Raw genomic sequence first — 23,512 nt, 5'->3', positions numbered from 1 at the left:
TTGGAAATGGTGTCTGCTTCAGATTAAACTACCTGAGATAAAATTGAAAGCTTCTGGCAGGCGATAGGCCATTTCTTTCCTTCTGCTTCGGAGCAAAGAAAATAGGTGATATCTAGTTGTAAACAATAGACACAAAATAATGGTAGAGAAGTGTAGTTTAGCAAAATAGCTGAGCGAGAAAGACTGCTGCACAAGATAAAATGTAGGGGTTGAAAAATATAAGACTCTAAGCAAGAGAGGCAGGATTGCACACTGGGAGAAAGGCAGATTGTTGGAGGGAGTGTCAGTTATTTGCTCAGAGCAGCACTACAGGTGATCCAAATTACATGCATTCTTGCATCTCTAGGGATATGGTTTGGGAAAGGAAGATTAGAGTTAAATCATTAGTTTTTGCTCAGTCTTGGGTCCTAGCTTTACACACACACATATAGAGGACCATGTGCTGCAGCACTGCCCATCTCATGATATATTATGTATGTGCTCACCATGTAGTTTCCCCCAAACCTATCAGACTCCCATCTTTGTGTGCAGATCCCATGCAATGGCAAAGCTGCCGATCGTATTCATCAGGATGGAATTCATATTCTTGTGAACATGAATGGATACACCAAAGGAGCGCGGAATGAACTGTTTGCTCTGCGTCCAGCTCCTATACAGGTCTGTAACCAGCAAAGTTATTTGTGTGTCCATGATGTAAATAAAGATAACCAAATCATTACATCGTGCTTTGCAGAATAGTCATCAGTTTAATATCATTATGCTGTTAAGCATTTCCTTATCATTCTTAATTCTAGTATTTACCCCAGTCTACTTGAGGCCTTGCTTGATCTTGAGCTGAGTTTCTTAACCGTCACCAATTGTGTTTTTCCCTCCTCAAAGTTACCCATCTTCCTACCTGAACTGCATTTTGCCAAGTCCAACAAACTATGCCATCACAACTTTCCAGGAATTTGCTCCAGTGCTCTTATTCTTCTCCTGAAATCCAACATACACAAACTCCAAACCATCCAGAACTCTTTGCCTGCATCTTATCACACCCACTTTCCTCCCCAGCATATTGATTTCAAAATGTCATCTCTGTCTCCATCCCTGTATAGCTTTTGCTGCAGCCTAACCTCTTGGTGCCAGCTTGTATCCTGAGTCCAGAGTGCAGTGCCATTTCCTTCCCTCGTAACATTCTGCTTCGACAGGACCATGAGTTATAGAATTCTCGCCCAGAGATCTTCTGGCTTTCTTAATCTCCATTGATCTTCGAAGTCCCCATCATTTCCTCGCTTGTCCTTCCTACCTTTTGTCTTAATTCGTGCTCTTTCTGATCTGACGCATTTGAAAACACATCAGATTCCACTGATAACACCCAGCTCTACCTCACCACCACCTCTTTTGATCCCTCCACTGTCTCCAGTTTGTTCCACTGCTTGCCCGACATCTAGTACTGGATGAGCAGAAATTTCTTTCAACTAAGTATTGGGAAGGCTGAAGCCATTGTCCTTTGTTCCCGCCACAAACTCCATTCACTAGCTGCCAGCTCCATCCCTCACTATTGCAACTGTCTGAGGCTGAATCAGACTATTTGCAACTTTGGTGATGTTTTTGACAGAGGTGGATTTCTGACCACATATTCACACCATTACCAAGCCTGCCTACTTCCACCTCCATAACGTTGTTGACTCTGCCCCTGTCTCAGCTCATCTGCTCTGGATACCCTCATCCATGCCTTTGTTACTTCTAGACTTGACTATTCCAACGCACTACTAGTCAGCCTCCCATGTTCAACCTTCCCTAAATGTGAGGTCGTCCAAAAGTCTGCTGTCGATATCCCAACATGCACCGAGTCCCTTTCACTCATCACTCCTGTGCTCGTTGACCTACATTGGCTTCCAGTCTAGCAATGCCTCAATTTTAAAATTCTCAGCCTTGTTTTCAAATTCCTCGATGGCTTGGCCCCTCCCTATCTCTAACTTCCTCCAACCCTGCAACCCTGTGAGATCTTTGTACTCCTTCCAAGTCTTACTTTTCGCATATCCCAGATTTTCGTTGCTCCACCATTGGCATTTGTGCTTTCAGCTGCCTAGGCTCTGAGCTCTGGATTTCCCTCTCATAAACCTCTCTTTCAATCTCTCTCTCTCCTTTTAAGATGCTCCTTAAAACCTACCTTTTGGATCAAGCTTTTGGTCATGTGTCCTAATATGTCCTTGTATGGCTTTGTGTCAAATTCTTTTTGATAACGCTCCTGTTCAGCACCTTGGGACATTTTACTGTGTTAAAGATGCTATATAAATGCAAGTTGCTGATTATGAAGTACATTGGAACATTTTGCTGCACTACAAGCACTGTATCAATGTAAATGTCATCTCTTGCATGAGAGTATTTATCTTCTAGTGAAGGGACTGCCATATCCTGCTTCAGTTCTCTAAATACTTTGTGCAGCATAGAATTGAGATGTCTTCTATAGATTAGCCAGAAACTGGATTTGTGATGGTTAATCTTAAAATGTTCCATTCATTGCTACGTATTCTGATAAATAAACTTTGGATATATTGATTTGTCATTTTATGGAAAAATTGTATTAAAGTACAGGTTTATGTTACTAGGCAATGTGGCTTGGTTATCCTGGTACAAGTGGAGCCCCATTTATGGATTACATTATCACTGACAAGGAAACATCACCACTTGATCTGGCAGAACAGTACTCAGAAAAGCTGGCTTACATGCCCAACACCTTCTTTATTGGAGATCATGCTAACATGTTCCCACACCTGAAGGTAATGTATTAAACTGGCTTTTCTGTGACTGTAACTGAGTCTTCCTTAGATCATCATAGTTGAGTAGTTGGATATATGATCCATTCCCACATTTTCCTCATTGCAGCTGTAAAACTAAGCTATGAAGTGAGTGAGAGTGATACACTGCCACAGCTGTTAACGTTGGCTGTTGCTGTACTAGAGAGCAAGAAAGTAATATTGGGAATTATATGCACAAACTTGAGCTGTAGCATTTTATGCTCCAAAGCACTGCAACCTGTTGCACATTTAGTCTTAAAAGCATTATATTGAACTGTTTTGATCATTCAGTATCCTGTCACAAATCAGCTGCCTAAAGCCATTTTAAATTTGAGGAATGCCCAGTGAAATATTGAATGTGTAATATCTTTCATGCACTGGCAGCAGTGCATTCCTGAGGTGCTGGATCTTTATTGGAAAGATTATTGGGAAGAAGGCAGACTTTTTAGTGCATTCTTTTAGACTTGCTTCAGTAGAGTCAGAGAAATGCGATAATTTTAGACCATCATGGTGATTACTATTAATTATAACCCAGCTCTAGTGTGGATTTCTTTGAACTCGTAACAATGGTCACCATGTTAACCTATCTATCCCTTGTTATAGTGTCCATTATATGTTTGTACTGAATGGTGCTGTCCTAACAGTGTCTCTTCCACAATATGTGGTGGAAAATATATGTAAATCATGAAATTCATTGAGTGTCCTCAGGCTGTCAGTAATTTGACGCAATTTCTCTTGTATGCATTTCATCTGCCATGTGGGCAGTAGTATAAACTGTTGCTTCATTCCGAGCATTTTTGGTTTTATATCCATGATATATGCTGAATAGAATAGTGGAGAATAACATTTACTATACAGGAAAATATAGTTCGCTAGAAATTTTGTGAATTACTTCCTGCATATCACAAAATCCCAGTGCTACACAAATATATAGCAACTTAATTAACAGGATATTACTCAGTTTGAATTATGCTGATGAAGTCTCCATATATCTGGTTTCTTAGTTATTGCTGGAAATCCCTTTATTTCTGAGATCCTGGATACATACTGGGGTGGAAGTAATGGATGAAAGGAATGTAGGGCTTTTGCGTTATGTTCCATATGTCCTTGGTGGTGACTGGAATTTTGCTTCCCGATTAATTGGGCATTCCTTCTATCGTGATTCTGCTAATTCAGCCCAACTGCTACTGCTGTTGCTGTTCTTAATTAATCTTCCTGACCTCAGATATATGTACAATTGTATACTGTAGATGTAATATTGTAAATCCCAAGCAATTTAAGACATATAATTTAGACATGGAAAAACTAGGTGTAGTCTAATCCTTCTAATCCTGCCAACCCTGCAAGGACAGTATTTTGTGAGTTATTGGGCTCAGCAAACACAACTATTTAAAAGTTGCTGTCGGCCTAACTTCTGCTGTTGTGATACAATGGGCATGCTCACATCTGTTGCTATAGTTGATTTTTTTTTTTAAAGAGGGGGGAACAAGTTGGACAAGGAATTAAAAGCTCATTGAATTATACAGCACAAAAGGCGGCCATTTGGTCCATCATGCCTGTGCTGGCTCTTTGAAAGAGCTATCGAATTAGTCCCACAATGCCACTGCCCTGCTGCTCTTCACCCCCCCCCCCCCCAGCTCTGCAGTTCTGTCTGTTGATATTTGAAGATGTTGTCCTACATGAGGTGAAGGGGTATGTCTTTCTTTGTGTTTATGCAGTGTTAGTATTGCATATTAATATGAAAGTGATTGCATCTATTAAATGAGCACCCTTACCTGTTGAGTGGAAGCAATTGCACTTCAGAAACCAGCAGACAGTATTCTTTGCAGGTTTGGTGCTTTGTAAATTAAAGGTGCTTTTCTTTTTTTTAAGAAAAAGGCTGTGATTGACTTCAAGTCAAATGGACACATTTACGATAATAGGATTGTTCTGAATGGTATTGATCTGAAGGCGTTCCTGGACAGCCTGCCTGATGTCAAAGTCGTGAAGGTAAGAATATGGAAGTAGCATAGTATACAGATGGTGCTGCATAGATTAGAACAACTATACTGTATAAAGTTGAACTCGATGCTTCTTGGGGGGTATGGTTGATCTGTAGCAGTGTTGGTATGAAAACTGGCTGGAAAGCAGCCTTTTGTGATGTAGAGAGCAATTTAAAGTTTGCGCCTTTTTCTAAACTACAACTTAAAAGTTCATTCTACTCAGATATCAGCATAAAGTTCAAATTTACTGTTACCTCTAGGATTTTGCTACAGTATTACAGACGTTTAGAATACTTTGTTTTCCTTTTTGCTAATCGTAGTGAAATTTGTATTTCACTCATTTCTTTATTTCCTTGTGAATGTATATGAAGTGGGCGATGAGAATTAAACATTTTTTGATTCAGTTTAATTTTGTCTGCCTAGCAACTTTTAACAAGCCAGTTTTGTCTCAATGGCTATGAAGGCTACCCATACTCGTAGCAACGGTCAAGTGACTTGTATGTCGCTGAATTCTTCGGCCAATTTTTCACAAAGCACTTGAACACAGTTATGTTAAAAAAAAAATAAAATATATACAAAAGTTTGCCAAAAATTTGGGTAGATAGCATTCTTGTGCAATAAAGCGGTTTGATTCAAACCAAACCTCTGCAAGCCGTGTTAATTCATGCCATCTTCAGAAGGATCCATAAGCAAATAAATGGTATTTACAGTGCAAGATGGGAAGTTCTGTCAGACCAAAATGAGGAAAGTTCACACGCCTTGTCTGGTTATTCAGGTGGTGGCTGCATTTTTGTGTTGGAAATGTTTTTTTTGATTAGGGGTTAAGAGAAAGATGCTTTTAAAAATCAGGACACAGACATCAGGAATGACAGCAGGAAAGAAACAAACCACTCCTTTTGAATTGGATGAGCAATTTGAACACTAAGGGAATTGAAGGATATGCGGATAGGGCAAGCAAATGAAGTTGAGGTTGCAGATCAGCCACGGTTTTCTTGAAATGCAGAGCAGGTTCGAGGGGCTGTATGGTTTACTCCTATTTCTTGCATTCTTAGGGCCAATTGCAGAGGCAGAGTATTGCATTTTCTTCTAAAGATACTAACTGGATCAAACGGCTGATCGAATTTACAACACTGAAATGGGCCAATCAACCTAACCACTTTGTGTTTGGTGTTTATCCTCAACATGAGTAATCCGATCCCATGTCCCAGCCTGTTCCATAAATTCTCTATTTTTAAAAAAACTGCCCTTAGTCATAAATACAAAATCAAATGTAAGAAATTTATGACCTCATTTTAGACTGTAATCCACTGCACCTAATTTGCCCACACCTTTTAAACACCTCGATATCAATTGTCCCTTAATATCCACTGTTCTAAAGAAAACTGTCCCAATTTTTCATGTCTATTTTCATATTTGTGACACTTCTTACCAAGCAGCACGCTAGTGAATCTGCTCTGTCCCCCCTCTTGCCTCAATAGTCATTCGACAATGTGAAGCTCAAAACTGCGCACACAACTCCAGCTGTAGTCTTTAAGTTTTATGTGGATTCATCAAGCATCTTGACTTTTATATCATTATCTTTCTTTTTAAATGGCCATATCCACTTGAGTTGCTACTGCTTTCTCTGCCATTCCACATCACACAACTTTCCTCCATTTAAAGAATGTTACTTTTTTAAATCAAAATATAGCATCTCGCATTTACTGGCATTGAATTCCATCAGCTACTTTTTGTCCACTGTACCATGTCACTATTTCCTTGCAGCTTCCTTGGACCCTCAATTATTTATTATGCCTATTTTGGTATCATCAAATTTGAACACCATTCCCTCTAGCACTATATCCAGATCACGATTCTTACCAATCCCATTGTTCTGTGTTTGTTGATCAATCTCTGAAAGTGGAGAGAGTTAAGGGTAAATCCAGTCTGAATCACAAGGTTGACGATTGTACTCGTGTTCCACTACTGCACAAGTAATTATATGGCAGCAAACGTCGGCACTCAGACCACTTAATGGAGCGACTGAGACTAAGCTCTAGGACATATTTAAGGTATAATTTAACATTTGTAGCATGGCTCTTTAATGATTTAATAACTTTTTCTCTTCTGCTGAGCAGTATGGGAAGACTCCATCTCCATTGCTGCATAACTGGTCATCCTTAACCTATAGTCACAGTTGGGAAGAGCAAGATGATGGCAAACCCCACCAGTTGAAGCACATCAATTGTAGCATATGGGACTTGATGTGCTTAATCACCATGATGTATTGGTTTTGTGTCGAAGTGAAATTAATGGTCGAAGAAGAGACATGATGCTGAACTGTAGCTTAATGTTTAATAGTTAACAGGCTTCTGAATCTTTCTGTATGGACAGTAACCTGTTCTCAGAATTACAGACAAATTAAAACTAGATATCACTTATTTGCAAATTCCTTTTTTTTTAACTAGAAATTTAGATTTTTGCCACTCTATTTTGGTTTGAAAATAATTGACTTGTATTGTCCTTGAGCAGACAGCATTTTTTCTCTTGTAAAAAGGAGAATTTCAAGTGGCATGAAATTGTGGACCTTTTGAAGGCTTCATCATGTCGGGCGTGTCTGGGAATTGACATAACTGTCTGTATTCTCATGCTTGCATCATGAAGCAAACAGAGAAGTGCACAGTACCAGCTCCAGATATTGAGTAGACAGCAGTGGGGGCATCTAATCCAGTGCCCATTGGAACACCGAGTTTCTGTCCAATCCAATCAAAACTGTGAAAGTCACACTTTTCATACTTGCGGGGGAACTGTGCGCATTAGTTGCTGAAGCACTGCTTAGTGTTGAACCTAAAGAAACCCTGCTGAAACACACAATTTTATAATTGACTAGTTGGTGCAAAGAGTTTAGCTAATAATGGTAGGTATGGCATCTTTTGCTGCTGCCTATAGCCGCTCCTACCAGGAGATCTGCTGTCATGGTATCTCATGCTCATCTATCTTGTGCCATCCTTACACATCCACTATAGCTCGTCAACAACTGCTCTGTGACATCCATCATCCAACTACGCCTAGGTTAACCCCTCTAAAAATGGCATCTAATTAGGGATGGTTTTAATGCTTCCAGACATCAGATCAGTCAGAAATTGCAAACTGCATCCTAAAACGCTCACTCCTCATTTGTTATTTGTGTATAATAACTAAAGCAGCGAAGCATAGCTTTCTGACTTGTTAATGTTTTGTTTGTGTTTACAGCTGAAATGCCCTGATGGTGGAGACAACTCTGATACAAACTCTGCACTTTCAATGCCTGTTGTTCCAATGAATACTGCAGCTGAAGCCATTATCAACATGATCAACCAAGGGCAGATCCAGGTCACAATCAATAACTTCACAGTCAGCAATGGACTGGCAACAACACAAGTAAGTGAAAGCACAATGGGGCTTTGGTGGGGGTAGGAAATTAGGGATTCTGGCAACCAGAGGAATGAGCAAGTTAAAACCAGCTCTAAAGTAATGGGGTGGTCTTAAAGAAATGGAGTCTGTGATCATGCAAATGGTACCTTGTCTGTTGGAAAGTCAGTTTAATAAAGCTCAGGTGGATTTGATGGGCACAAATGGATTCTTGCCCTTTTGGCTTTAAAGGAGCTGGCAGCTGTGAACCATTGGCAGTTCTTGAGAAAGTGGAACTACTCTGGGTTTGCCAAATGCCTGAGGGGTATTACTTTGTGTAGTCATTTCTGCCTATATCCTGGGGTGACATTCTGAGTGAAATTAGCTTAGTGAGCTTTTCTGGAAATTAATAAGTATTCTGTCTACCATCAGATCAATAACAAGGCAGCAACTGGAGAGGAGGTACCACGCACAATCATTGTTACAACACGGTCACAATATGGTTTGCCAGAAGATGCTATTGTTTATTGCAACTTCAACCAGCTATATAAGATTGATCCATCTACCCTGCAAATGTGGGCTAGCGTAAGTATCATTCCAACAGTTCAGTAAATATGTAGATAGACACTTCAATGCAGCTGTGATATTGGGATTGATTCTTTTGCAGTTAGCGGGGAGGAATCGAGCGTAAGGCAAGGACTGAAAATTCTAGATTGACCATTGTAACTAACAGACTAGAATGAATTTAATCGTCATCAGAAAAGTGGATACAGTTTGGGTATTTTTAGAAAGGAATTCAGTGAAGTGCTGTTTTGGAATGGCATATTAACAAGGGTGTGCAGCAGTGCATTGTTCAGTTTTGGGAGGATGTTGTTGATCATTCCATTCAGTCTTAATTACATTTGCAAAATTTTGTACAGTCCTACTTGGAGGATTCTTGTCCTGTTCATAATCCTTCAATGAATTATTCTGGAAGATACCTTATTCTGTCCATAATGAAGTAGATTTTGTTGGGATTTTTTTCTGCTGACCTTCAGTTGACAAAACTGCTTACTGTTGGTGCAGGATATCCATTCTTGGTTCTGGTAAGTTTATAAGAAATCTCAGCAAACATTAATTGTTTTGTGATTTGGTTCTTGGAAAATTAATGAACATAAATGCTGTTTTGACTTGATGAATAGTAGATACTGCATCTGCATTAATAGTTAGACAGATTCCACTCCATGTGCCTCTCTGGAATATAGCTTCTTGATTAGAATTACAACTAAATTTTATTAATATTCAATCAACAATTCTTCATTTCTTGGACAGTGAATGGGGCAGGGTATGACTTGCAGTCAGTATTCACGAGTGGTCATTCTTGCTTTTGCCATTAATCAGAAACCCTTCCAGAAATGACTTCTAAGAACTTTGTTTATCTGAACAGCCTGAGTTTGTTCATTTTGGTTTTTATATTCCCTACCTCTTCGATTCTGATTTGGTGCAGTTTTACTTGGAGCAAATATATACAACTGTTATCTCTCAGCTGTAACACTTAACATGAGACGGGAAAAAGTGTAGCGTTGTACAAAACAAGTAGTTTACACAGATGCAAGACTTTTGAAGTACAGATTTTTGTGCATTAATTTTGAGAGCATCTGTCACAAGTATAAAATAAAGAACAGAAATAATTTCACTTTGTCTTTCTCCTGACCTGGAACGAGAAATTTATAAGTATTTTCCAAATTGTAAACTTCCTTCACCAAAAATCAATTCAACTCTGATTTCATGCTTAATGAACAGCAATTTGAGTTTGTAATTTTAAATGAGAATGCAAGCTTAAATGTTGCTCCACTGTAGCAGCCTAATTATGCAACACCCAACCTATGAGCAATGGTTGACATGGGGACCAAGTGTTGGAAAAATTAAAGTACTGGATATTAATACTTAAAATCTTTTGTGGTGTAATGTAATAGAAAAAATTGTCCAAATTCTGGTAAATACCACTGCAGTGATTGATGTGGCAAAAAATATGTTTAAGTACAGTTGTTAAAAAGTATTAGTCTTTCTTTACAAAGTGTGCTTCTTCTACAGATCCTAAAACGGGTTCCTAACAGTGTCCTGTGGCTGCTTCGATTTCCTGCTGTGGGAGAACCCAACATTCAACAGTATGCCCAGAGCATGGGACTGTCTGCGAACCGTATTATCTTTTCACCTGTCGCCCCAAAAGAGGAGCATGTGAGGCGGGGGCAGATGGCTGATGTGTGTCTAGACACTCCACTGTGTAATGGACACACCACGGGAATGGATGTACTCTGGGCAGGGACACCAATGGTGACTATGCCAGGTATGTGTAATGGTGGGTAACAATTTTTGTATCTATCTTGTATAAGGAATGTAAGTTGGCAATCATAATTAAGTGAATTATTTGCGTAAAATGGCTCTAGTACATGACTCTGCTTGCTTCATTGCTGTCTGTGAAATCCAGCTATTAATAAAGGAAACACCTGATGATAAAATTAAGTCGTTAACTGTTAATGATTCATTCTTTTCTCCAATAGGGAAGAACACACACTTCCAACAGTAAATGTATAATTGTGGGAAGGGAAGCCTTTCTGAGACTGCCCCATGCTGGCAGTTGTTACTTCAGAAGTAGGCTTTATTGTATTGGTCAGACTGGATTGCATTGTGTTGATACTAAACATAGTGTATCTGACTATTTTTGTACTTGGCAACGTAACTTTTTTTTGTTACTACTGTCCGTGTTTTTGCCTCGCTATGATATTGGGAAAGAGGGAGAACCTCATTGGGAATTTACCATGTATAATATGTACTGTATAGTGAATTTCACTTAAACAGATTTGTAGTACCATTTACATAATTACCATTGTATGCATCAGAAAGCATGTGACCAATAACTTCCAATATTACATTTGTCCCAAATGTTTGTTACTCTTTGAACATAACTTAAGAAATAGGAGCAGAATTAGGTCATTTGGCTGTTCAAGTCTGCTCTGCCATTCAGTAAGATCATGGCTGCCCTACCTCACTCCATCTGCTGCACTTCTCCCATATCTCTTAGTTCCCTTAGAACCCAAAAATCTTGAATATATGCAATGACTGAGCATCCACAGCCCTCTGAGATAGAGAATTCCAAAGATTCACAACCCTGTGAGTGAAGAATTTTCACCTCTTCCCAGTACTAAAAGGCTGTGGGAGTGTCGTTGCCCATCCCTAATTGCCCTCGACAACTAAATGGCTTATTGGGCCATTTCAGAGGGCAGTTAAGAGTCAGCCACATTGCTGTGGGTCTGGAGTCACGTGTAGGCCAGACCAGCTAAAGCGGGCAGATTTCCTTTCCTAAAGGACATGAGTGAGCCAGATGGGTTTTTACGACAATCGATGATTAGTTTCATAAGCCCTGGTACTCAGATGAGCTTTCAATTCCAGATTTTTCACTAATCAATTGAATTTATTAATAAACTGAATTTAAATTCCACCATCTGCCATAGTGGGATTTGAACCCATGTTCCCAAGGCATTAGCTCAGGCCTCTGAATTACTAGTTCAGTGACATTACCACTACACCACCGTCTTGCCCCCAGAGCTTGAGGTTTAGTTTAGTTTAGTTTAGAGATACAGCACTGAAACAGGCCCTTCGGCCCACCGAGTCTGTGCCGACCATCAACCACCCATTTATACTAATCCCACACTAATCCCATATTCCTACCACATCCCCACCTGTCCCTATATTTCCCTACCACCTACCTATACTAGGGGCAATTTATAATGGCCAATTTACCTACCAACCTGCAAGTCTTTTGGCTTGTGGGAGGAAACCGGAACACCTGGAGAAAACCCACGCAGACACAGGGAGAACTTGCAAACTCCACATAAGAGGGCTTTTGGCACTGCTGTCAAAGGTAGGCTTCCTGTTTGCCCAACGCTTAGGATTTAAAATTCTTGTCCATTCAGAGTGTTACCTCCGTCTGTCTCGAACTTGCTCCAGCATACAAACAGCTCTTCCCATCCCTTTTCTTCCAGAATTTTTTCATTCCAGACAGTTAGCTTTTCTTGCAAGGGAGTACAAGAATGAGGAAGTCTTGACACTGTTGTACAGGTGAGACGACACCTGGTGTACTGTGTGCAGTTTTGGTTTCCATATTTAAAGAAGGATATACTTGTATTGGAGGCAGGACTGGAAAGGTTTTCTAGGTGGTTCCTTGGGTGACTGGGTTATCCTATGAGAGGCTGAGTAAATTTGGCCTCTACTGCCTAGAGTTTAGAAGAGTGAGAGGTTATCTCATTGAACCTTACAAGATTCTGAAGGGACTTAACAGGGTAGACACTGAGAGGTTGTTTCCTCTGGCTGGGGAATTTCAAACGTAGGGACACTGTCACAGAATGGGTTCGATCATTTAGGACTGAGATGAGGAGAAACTTCTTCACCTAGAGGATTGTAAATCCTGGGAATTATCTACCACAGAGAGTTGTGGATGCTCCATCATTGAGTATATTTAAGGTTGTGTTAGACATATTTTTGCTCCCTCAGGGAAACGGGATGTGAGGAGTGGGCAGGAAAGTGGAGTTGAGGCGGAAGATCACCCGTAATCATATTGAATGGCAGAGCAGGCTTGAGGAAAAGTGTGGTCTACTCCTGCTCCTATTTGTGTTCGTAACTCTACATTCTTGTGCATCCTCAAGTTCCTTTTGATGGTTTAGCCATCTAGGCCTTGCACTCTGGAATGCTCTCCCTATTTCTCCACCTCCTCCTTTTAAGATCCTTTTTAAAAATTCATCACTTTAGTCAAGGATTTAGTTAACCTCCTAATATCTCGTCTGTTTCGGCATCCACTTTTGTGAACAGCTTTGGAACTTTTTTCCTATGTTAGAAGTGGTATTTAAATGCAAATTGTTGGATATTAATTTATGGAATAAAATCAGATAAATTATTTCATTTTATTCCTTTAAGTAGATCTGGTTTCATTGTTTTACTTAATTTAATATGGATGATATTCAGTTTATATTGCATTTTAATATTGGAATAATATGGTTGAAGCAGTGCCTTGTTAATTGATGCCTATGGGAATGCCAAATGGTTACTGCTTATCCAGAAAAATACAAGGACACTTAAATGGTCAGGAGTGTACTGTGCTCTCTTCTCCAGTCTGGATCATTCATGTTCAACGTATACCGATAGTTAATACTGCTTTGCCTAAGATCACCAAGTTGGTGGGTTCAGAGGAAGCTAAGATGGGTTTTCCCCATAATTCTTTATATTTTTCCGCATGAATTCTGAGAAGGTTCTGCACAATGGAATATCCAGATTCTGTGCATACAATATTAGGGCATGCTTATTGTTTTAAATAACTATGTAGTGTGTGTGTATAATGTATAGCAATTGTGTTTTAAAATGTATTTTTTTTAAAGTTGGGGTGGGAGAACGTTGTAACATTCCATTGGTATTGTGCTTGTAGGTGGCACTGAGTGTTTATATTATGTGAACCATTAAGTAGGAACAGGAGTATAAAGGTAAAATACTGTGGATGCTGGAAATCTGAAATAAAAAAAAAAGTGCTGGAAGTACTCAGCAGGTCTGGCAGTATCTGTGGAGAGGAGAAACAGAGTTAGCGTTTTAGGTCTATGACCTTTCATCAACCACTCGCAGTTCCCTCCTCTCTTTCTCTTTCTCTCTCCTCTCTCTCTCTCACTCTCGCTCTCACTCTCCTCCCTCGCTGGATGGAAACCTCTGGTGGGTCGGATCCGAGCCCGCGGGACATATGTTGGAAAAGCCTGAGTTTGGGAGATAGATGCGGTTCTGTGCAGCTGAGAGCATGTCCCGAAGGTTTTCTTGCCTGTCTGCTGCCAGGGTTAAGGACATCTCCTCGGGGCTGAAGAGAATCTTGGAGTGGGAGGGGAACGATCCAGTTTTCGTGATCCATGTGGGTACCAATGACATAGGTAGGACTGAGAAAGAGGTTCTGCTGAGGAAGCTGGGGGCAACATTAAAAAGCAGAACTTCAAAGGTTCACATTGGCATAAGGTAAATAATATTAGAGAGTTGAATGTGTGGCTCAAAGATTGGTGTGGGTGAACTGAGTTTCAATTCATGGGGCACTAGCACCAATACTGGGAAAGAGGCAGCTGTACCATTGGACGGCTTTCACCTGATCCGTGCTGGGACCAGTGTCCTGATGGATCATATAACTAGGACAGTAGCGAGGGCTTTAAACTAAATAATGGGGGTTGGTTCACGTGAGGACATTTGGAAGGTTACAGAAAGGACAAGGAAGTAGTGCATGTAATGAAACAGATAATGAGAAACAGAGTATGACAGGAAGGGACGGAGCGTACAAACTTAAGAGTGTACCAGCAAATAAAGTCAGAGTAGGGAAAAATGGGAGCAAGACTGAATTAAAGGCTCTTTAGCTGGATTCTCGCAGCATTTGTAACTAGATGGATGAATTAATAGCATACATAGAAATTAATGAGTATGATATAACCATTACAGAGACATGGTTGCAAGGTGACCAAAGCAGGGACCTAAATATTCAAGGGTATTTGACATTTCGGTAGGACAGGAGGAAAGCAAAAGGAGGTGGGGTAGCTCTGTTAATAAAGGATGGGCGGCACAGTGGCGCAGTGGTTAGCACTGCAGCCTCACGGCTCCGGCGACCCCGGTTCAATTCTGGGTACTGCCTGTGTGGAGTTTGCAAGTTCTCCCTGTGACCGCGTGGGTTTTCGCCGGGTGCTCCGGTTTCCTCCCACCGCCAAAGACTTGCAGGTGATAGGTAAATTGGTTATTGTAAATTGCCCCTAGTGTAGGTAGGTGGTAGGGAATATGGGATTACTGTAGGGTTAGTATAAATGGGTGGTTGATGGTCGGCACAGACTCAGTGGGCCGAAGGGCCTGTTTCAGTGCTGTATCTCTAAATAAAAAAAAAAGTACAATAGTGAGAAATGATCATGGTTCAGAAGATCAATATGTAGTATCAGTTTGGTTGGAGATAAGAAATAGCATCGGGAAGCAGTCACTGGTGGGAGTAGTTTATAGGCCCCCTAACAGTAGCTACAAAGTAGGACAGTATACATCAAGAAATAATGGGGGCTTGCAAGAAAAGTACAGCAATAATTGCAGATGATTTTAATCTTCACGTTGCCAATTTGTTTTTTCCAAAGGTAGCCTGGTGATGAGTTTGTAGAGTGTATTAGAGTGTTTCTTACAACAATACAGTCTAGAACCGACCAGAAACAAGGCTATTTTGGACTTGGTAATGTGTAATGAGGCAGGATTAATTAAAGACCTCATAGTAAAGGATCCTCTCGGCAAGAGTGATCATATCGATAGAATTTCACATTCAATTTGAGGGTGAGAAATGTAGGTCCATAACTAGTGTCATAAACTTAATTAAAGGTGATTACAAGGGTATGAAGACAGAGTTGGCTGAAGTGGACTGGGAAATTAGGTTAAAAGGTAAGAGGGTGGAGAAGCAGTGGCAGACATTTAGAGATATTTCATAACTCTCAACCAAGATATATTCCATTGAGGAAGAAAGACTCTACCAGAAGGGTACACCATCCGTGACTTAACTAAGGAAGTTAAGGATGGTGTTATGACCAGGCGAGAAAGGTGTCTAGGGGTCTTGTACTGTCTTCAACTGGTCTTATTGTAACATGGTTTAATTTTAAACAGTGTTTTGAGCTCCCCTTTTTTTTTTTAGAGATACAGCACCGAAACAGGCCCTTCGGCCCACTGAGTCTGTGCCGACCATTAACCACCCATTTATACTAATCCTACACTGATCCCATATTCTTACCACATCCTCACCTGTCCCTATATTCCCCTACCACATACCTATATTAGGGGCAATTTATCATGGCCAATTTACCTATCAACCTGCAAGTCTTTTGGCTGTGGGAGGAAACCGGAGCACCTGGAGGAAACCCATGCAGACACAGCTTCACAGCTGTTCACAGCTTTTCCAATTGTAAGGCAGAGAAATGGGCACAAACAGGTGGTCTTGGGTTTAAAGAAGAAAAGTGAAATTTATTATACCTTAAACTTAAATTCTTTTACGGTTAACGCCTACGGATATATGAGGTGTCTACGCTAGCATGCACACGTGATACACACATGCAAATAGCGACCGAAAAGAACAGAAGACAAATAAAATGGAGAGGTTTGAGGCAATCTCGAAAGGGGGTTTCTTGTTAACTTTTTTGTGGTTCCAGCTCGTCGTAGAGTCCTTGATTATAGGCAGCTCTACTTTTCGTGGGGTCCAGTATTATTCTTAAACCTTGTTCGCCGTAGGAGACTTTTCTCTCTTAGTGTTCTTATGTCTTCAGTGGTTTCCGAAGCTGGTGAGAGCTAGATGAGAGCAGACAGGAGAGAGGTGTTCTCAGTCCAGGAGCTAATAGCCTTCTGATTTCAAATTCCTTCTTGGAGGCTCAAATTCAAAAAACGCCAACAGTCAGTCATGTGAACAAAATGGCCTGTTTGTTTGTGTATTCAGCTATCTTGGTTAACCTGGAATGCTTCAAGGTCTGGTAATCAAAAGTCCATTGTGGATTAAATTGGAGCAGGGAATAGCCCCTTTGTTCTTTGAAGTACTGTCTATGGATATGCTAATGTTGCTCCAACCAAAGTTTCCAATTGTTTTATAAAGCAAGTTCGTTCTTCACCATCAACAATTTAAAATCAATGTTCATGTGGCGAAATTAATTTTCCTCATCCTTGGCAGGTGGGGGTTTGCCTGACAATGGTATCAAATTGAAAGAAAAGGCATACAATGCTGTGAAGATTAGTGGTAGGCCAGAAGATTGGATAAAGTTTAGAAACCAGCAAAGACTGACTTAAAAAAAAAAGAGGGAGAAATTGGAGTACGAGAGAAAAATAGCAAGAAATATAAAAACAGACAGTAAAAGCTTCTACAAATATGTAAGAAGGAAAAGAGTAGCTAAAGTGAGCATTGGTCCCTTAGAGGATGAGACTGGGAAATTAATAATGGGAAATGAGGAAATGGCAGAGGCTTTGAACAAGTATTTTCTATCTATTTTGACAGTAGAAGGCACAAAAAGCATCCCAAGAACAATAGAAAATACTGAGGTAAAAGGGAGGGAGGAATTGAAAACATTATTAGAGAAAAAGTAATGGGAATACTAATGGAACCAAAGGCTAACAAGTGCCCTGGACCTGATGGCCTGCATCTGAGGGTCTTAAATGAAGTGGATGCATTGATTGTAATCTTGCAGAATTCCCTAGATTCTGGAAAGATCCCAGCAGATTGGAAAACTGCAAATGGAATGCCATTATTCAAGAAAGGAGGGAGACAGAAAGCTGGAAACTATAGGCCAGTCAGCCTAATGTCTGTCATTGGGGAAAATGATAGAATCCATTATTATAAAGGTAGTAGCCAGGCACCTAGAAATCACAGTATAATCAGGCAGAGTCAGCATGGTTTTGTGAAAGGGAAGTCATGTTTGACAAATTTATTAGAGTTCTTTGGGGATATAATAAGCAGGTTGGATAAAGGGGAGCCAGTAGATGTGTATTTGGATTTCCAAAAGGCATTCGATAAGGTGCCACATAAAAGATTACTATACAAAATAAGAGTTCGTGATGTAGGGGATAACATATTAGCATGGATAGAGGACTAGTTAACTGACAGGAAACAGAGTTGGGATAAATGAATCATTTTCAGGATGGCAAACTGTAACTTGTGGAGTGCTGCAGGAATCTGTGCTGGGGCCTCAACTATATACAGTCTATATTAATGACTTGGATGAAGGGACTCACTGTTGTAGCCAAACTTGCTGCTGATACAAATATAGGTTGGAATGCAAGTTGTGATGAGGATACAAAGAATCTACAAAGGGATGTAGAGAGGTTCAGTGAGTGGGCAAAAATTTTGCAGATGGAGTATAATGTGGCAGGAAGAATAGAAAAGTAGAATACTATTTAAATGGAGAGAGACTGCAGAATGCTGCTGTGCAAAGGGACCTGGGTGTCCTTGTACATGAATCACAAGAAGTCAGCCTGCTGGTAGAGCAAATAATTAGGAGGGCAAATGGTATGTTGGCCTTTATTGCATGGGGGATGGAGTATAAATATTGGGAAGTCTTGCTGCAACTGTAGAGGGCATTGGTGAGACAGCATCTAGAATACTGTATACAATTTTGGTCACCTTATTTAAGGATGGACATACTTGTATTGGAAGCAGTTCAGAGAAGGATCACTAGGCTGATTCCTGGGATGAGGGGTTTGTCTTATGAGGAAAGGTTGAGCAGGTTGGGCCTTTACTCATTGAAGTTTAGACGATTGAGAGGTGATCTTATTGAAATGTATAAGATTCTGAAGGGGATAGACAGGGTAGTTGCTGAGAGGATGTTTCCCTCATAGGGGAATCTAGAACTAGGGGGCAGTGTTTCAAATTAAGGGGTCTCCCATTTAAGATGGAGATGAGGAGAAATTTCTTCTCTGAGGGCCGTTAGTGCTTGGAATTCTCTTCCCCAGCAAGCAGTGGAGGCTGGGTCATTAAATACATTCCAGACTGAGTTGGACAGATTTTTGATTGACAAGGGAGTCAAGTGCTATGGGGGGCAGGCAGGAATTAAGGTCCCAATCAGATCAGCCATGATCATATTCAATGGCTGAGCACGCTCGAGGAACTGAATGGCTTACTCCTGCTTCTTATGTTCTTAAATCCAAAGATTACCAGAACAACATGCACAAAAATGTTTGCTGTCAGTCTAGTGTTAGCAAAAAAATTGATTGTAAATATCCTCTACCTGCTTGTAACAAAGTTGGAATATTTAAGTAAGAGCATTTTCTAAAATAATTTGCATATTTTTCTTTTACCTAAATCGAGCCTAGTTTAAACAAAAAAACAAGTGCCTGCCAGCAAACTATGGGAACTGAACTGAACCCAGCAGTGTAATAACTTTCCTACTGAACTATAATAAACGAACCAATATCCCCCCACCCACATGCAGAAGAGAAATGAGCTTCACAAGCCATCCCTCTGCTGAAAATAAAATAGAGTCTCGACTAGTTCTACTATCTCCTCCCATCCCTATGCACACTAATTGTATTCTTTCTTCCCTTTCCCCATCCTCCTTGCAATTCTTGTGCTAATCAGCTTCCCTTTCCTCCCCACTCTGCCTGGGGTTAGTTAACCCAGCACTTTAACTGTTTGACCCAAATATGTGCCTGGTCTTGATTCTCTGTGTGCAACAGGAGCTGAACTAGTGTGTGGGTATTTATTTATTTATATATTTTATATGTGCACAATAAATCTCCAATGGATAGACTGTTGAGTGTAAATGTGAATTTAGACGGAAGGACCATATATAACTCAGCATGGGTGGCAGAATCATGTTATGTCATGTCATATGCTGTATGATGGTATGAATTTGTGTGCTATGAGATTCCATTTGTGATTCTATGTTTCATGTATTGTGTTCCTTGTTGCAGGAGAAACACTGGCATCCCGTGTTGCTGCCTCTCAGCTGATGTGTTTGGGATGCCCAGAACTGATAGCAAAGACCAGACAAGAGTATGAGGATATTGCTGTCATGCTGGGCACAGATATGGAATAGTATGTTCTAATCTAATTTCACTGATTGTGTTAGATTTGTAACTGATTTTTATCTTCCCCTTCAGTGCTGGATACCTTAAGTTGTTAGTCTGCATAGCACTAACTTGTAACCTGCTAATAAATGTGTGCACCAATTTGGTATTGGTTTTGAGTCAGTTTTCCTTGATACTGCCTAGGTATGCTAAGTCCGTTTGACCACAAGCAAACCTACAGACACCCATTTGTCAGGGATGGTCATTTGAATGTGAATGCCATTGTTTCACTCATTTGGTAATTTGAACAATCAGGATTGGTGCTATGTGCTGCAGACCACACCTCCATCTTGCTGGAAAATGTACAAGAATCTGCTGTGTCTCCTACTCTGATTAAAACTTTCTGTTGAAGAGACAGAATTATTTGTGTTTCCCATTCACTTGGATGACTACAAGAACAGTTCTTGAGGAAAGCAGGCAAAATAAGAATCTTCATACTTCAGTTTTCAAGAATTTAGAAAGCCCCTTCTGTTTGTGCTCCTACCAAACTCAAAAAGGAACTTTGCATTATTGTTCCCTTCAGTACTGACTTGATTTGTAAATTGAGGGCAGGGGTCAGATTCTTTGAAACTCATTGGGGTGTACTCCTATTAAATGTATGGGTGGTTGGAACTGACTGGGACTTGCTGTCAGCTTCTGCATTCATTTTCATAAATTTGGGAAATGTTTTACATTGTGTTTCTGTTGCAATTTTGGGCTGGAACGTAAAGAAGCTTTCTTGACACTGTAAGATTTCCACTGTTTCACTGACAGTCTAATTGTATATGGAGAATGAACAGTATATGAAGAGCATCTGATAAATTTTAGGAAAATATTGAAGGGTCACAAATCTAAAAATTTGTCTCAATTGGAATTGTATACCAGAAATGCTGCTACTGCAGTGCTGTTTTCAGTATTCTGCATAGATTGAAGAACATTTGAATGTATTATGACCAAGAATGAACAGAAGCACAGATTCACAAGAATCACTTAACCTTGAATCCAGCAACCTGTGTAAAACTGATGTGGCTTGGAATTTCGCAAGGCCTCCTGTTACCTTATTGCAAGTGAAATACATTTTTCTAATTGAGGCAGACTTCTGTTAATTGCATTTCTGAATAATACGTCTTTTTAAAAGCAGAAACTGTGCTGGGAAGCTGGCAGTGGGTTGTCTCAGCATTGACTGACATTCTGTCACTAAAATGCCCAGATCCTTGAATCCTTTGGTTACTTAGCTACCAAGTTCAGATAGTACATGAAACACTTGGACAGATGTGCCTAACCATAATGCTTGAAGTTAGAGAGCTCTGTTTCTGTTTTTGAGTTTGACACCATTTTGACATTGCCTTTATTTTATTAATACAGTCTGAAGAAGATCCGAGGAAAGGTTTGGAAACAAAGAGTAAGCAGTCCGTTGTTCAACACCAAACAGTACACTATGGATCTGGAGCGTCTCTACATCCAAATGTGGGAGCATTATGCTGCAGGCAACAAACCAGACCATATGATCAAGCCACTTAAAGCTATGGAGACAAATGAAACTGCTTGAACCCGCTCCATTGCTGGAGCATTGTGACTTGGACATGAGAATTTTGAACTTCACCCTTGGCTCCGAGACCCATCACACACAGATTATTTTGAGTTTTTTAAGACAAGCCATAAATTCTGGCAATAACACAATTTCATACTAGCTCAGAGTGACTCTTCAAAGATTGGAGCCCTTTTATTGAAAGATTGTTGGTGTTGGAGTTGAACCAAGTTGAAATAGGTTGTATCGGGTACACCATGTGCAGTAACACAACCTCTGATTTAAATTGAGTAACTGTATTCTTTATACAGGATGAATATGAAAACACTTGTAATGCAATTTAGCCAGAACTTCACACGAGAAATTAGAAGAAAAAAATCTGATATTGCCATCTCATGGCTACACAAATGGCAGAGGCTTCCTTTTGAATGTCTGAAGGCCTGATCAGTGGATGAGTTCATTTAGGCCTTAGACTAAATCTTTAAAGATGTGTTATTGTGTCCCTGTCAAATTATTTTTATAAACCATAGAGGCTCCCTTTCTTGTCAGTCTTTGTGTTCTCTGCCTTGTTAGGCTTTTTAGTTGCAAAGTCATGTACTTGTGTTGGAAACTGCTTTCCACATTGAAAAGAGAGTATGCCAAATGGCCAATCTATGTCTATACTGCTTATTTGCTCCAGTTCTTCAAGTGATGCTGCAGGATGCACATTACCAGTTATCCTATGTTGGCTCAAGTATTGCAGTAGGATGCATTTTATTGTATGTCAGGCACAAACTCATGTGATGCAATGGAATGCATTTCCTTGTATGTTCCAAGCTTGAATGAGGATGAAGTATGCATTTCTATGCATGACCATGCAAGTGTAATAATTGTACAGAGTAGCAGTGCTACAACTGTCACTGAGGTCTGAAATTAAGTTTTGGAGACTGGCCCAGTGCAGGAACAGTTTGGAAAAATTAAAACCAGTCTGGAGAACAGTTGCTGCTCTTCCTCACTAAATGGACTCATTTGATTTTTGTAGGATCATTTTGTGAAGGGCTAAGGATTCTCCCTTTTGCCCCCAGGTAAGTATCTTGTCAATTATTATGTAGACTTAGCAACTTTCTGCAGTTTCTAGCCACAATAATATTTGGTGGTGACTCCTTTTGCACCAGTACTGGCATATGTAAAAATTTTGTGGGTGTTTTTGGAGGATTTTCTTTTGCTGTCATTCAATCTATTTGCTTAGAAGTATAACAGAACTGCTTTCAGAATTTATTATTCTCAGGTCTGCATCAAGAATCACTTCAACTTGATCCCTCATCGCTTCAATCTGACATAACATTTGGTTTGATGGGAGCAGCCAGTATGATTGTAAATATTTGAATTAGACTTGCCCCTCTTCTGCCCACTCACCCAAAGCTTCTGTGGAGTGGTATCGAACAAAGTGCAGGTGTTTGGTGTTATATATAATGAAACCAGATCATTTGCAACAGATAAAATCCTATGCATCATTATTGGAGAAAGGGATAATGTCTGGCTCATGATGTTCAGTGAATTAGTAGAATATTGATTTTTATTTAAAATGAATTTAAAAATAAACGGATGGTGATGAGGTTTATAGTGAAGCTTGGAGAGGCAGCAACCACGGCAGGTGAGCATGTTCTGAAAGAATTTCATTTCATTGGATGTGATAATTTTACAATATCTGATGTGGATTTTTTTTTTATCATTAACTCTATGCTGATAATTATTTTGGTCAATTTTTCTTTTTTTTTCTGTCAGTTATTCTAACATGCCTCTAATTGACATTTCATTGGTACAGTCCCCCAATTTTTACATTGTCTGGAATTTGGGCTGTTTTAAGTATGAAGCTGTAAATACATGTGAATGAAAATCAAATGTATCTCTGTGTACAATTATAAAGCAGCTGGATGCTTCGACTAGTGTCTTGTTTTTGTGTTGAAGTTGTTTGTTTAGTTTTTAGTTTAGAGATACAGCACTGAAACAGGCCCTTTGGCCCACCGAGTCTGTGCCTACCATCAACCACCCATTTATACTAATCCTACACTAATCCCATATTCCTACCACATCCCCATCTGTCTCTATATATTTCCCTACCACCTACCTATACCAGGGACAATTTATAATGGCCAATTTACCTACCAACCTGCAAGTCTTTTGGCTTGTGGGAGGAAACCGGAGCACCCGGAGAAAACCCACACAGACACAGGGAGAACTTGCAAACTCCACACAGGCAGGACCCAGAATTGAACCCGGGTCGC

General features: G+C 40.0%; 1 protein-coding gene across 3 annotated transcripts in view; it reads left to right on the top strand.

Annotated features, from left to right (window-relative positions):
- LOC137377634 (UDP-N-acetylglucosamine--peptide N-acetylglucosaminyltransferase 110 kDa subunit) overlaps positions 1-23,170 on the top strand; it is an 80,310-nt gene extending 57,140 nt beyond the window's left edge. For 2 of the 3 annotated variants that reach the window (XM_068047491.1, XM_068047493.1), the window contains 8 exons: positions 532-657; positions 2,595-2,765; positions 4,656-4,772; positions 7,997-8,164; positions 8,567-8,719; positions 10,208-10,472; positions 19,586-19,709; positions 21,086-23,170. In XM_068047491.1, coding sequence (XP_067903592.1) covers positions 532-657; positions 2,595-2,765; positions 4,656-4,772; positions 7,997-8,164; positions 8,567-8,719; positions 10,208-10,472; positions 19,586-19,709; positions 21,086-21,269 — 1,308 coding nt within the window. In that variant the 3' untranslated portion in view covers positions 21,270-23,170. The remainder of the gene's footprint in view (positions 1-531; positions 658-2,594; positions 2,766-4,655; positions 4,773-7,996; positions 8,165-8,566; positions 8,720-10,207; positions 10,473-19,585; positions 19,710-21,085) is intronic. The other variant, XM_068047492.1, reaches the window with a different exon arrangement.
- The last annotated feature ends 342 nt before the right edge of the window (positions 23,171-23,512 follow it).

The sequence above is a fragment of the Heterodontus francisci genome, chromosome 15 (genome assembly GCF_036365525.1).
Source record: "Heterodontus francisci isolate sHetFra1 chromosome 15, sHetFra1.hap1, whole genome shotgun sequence".
Lineage (NCBI taxonomy): Eukaryota > Metazoa > Chordata > Chondrichthyes > Heterodontiformes > Heterodontidae > Heterodontus > Heterodontus francisci.
This window is presented reverse-complemented; position numbering and strand designations above follow the sequence as displayed.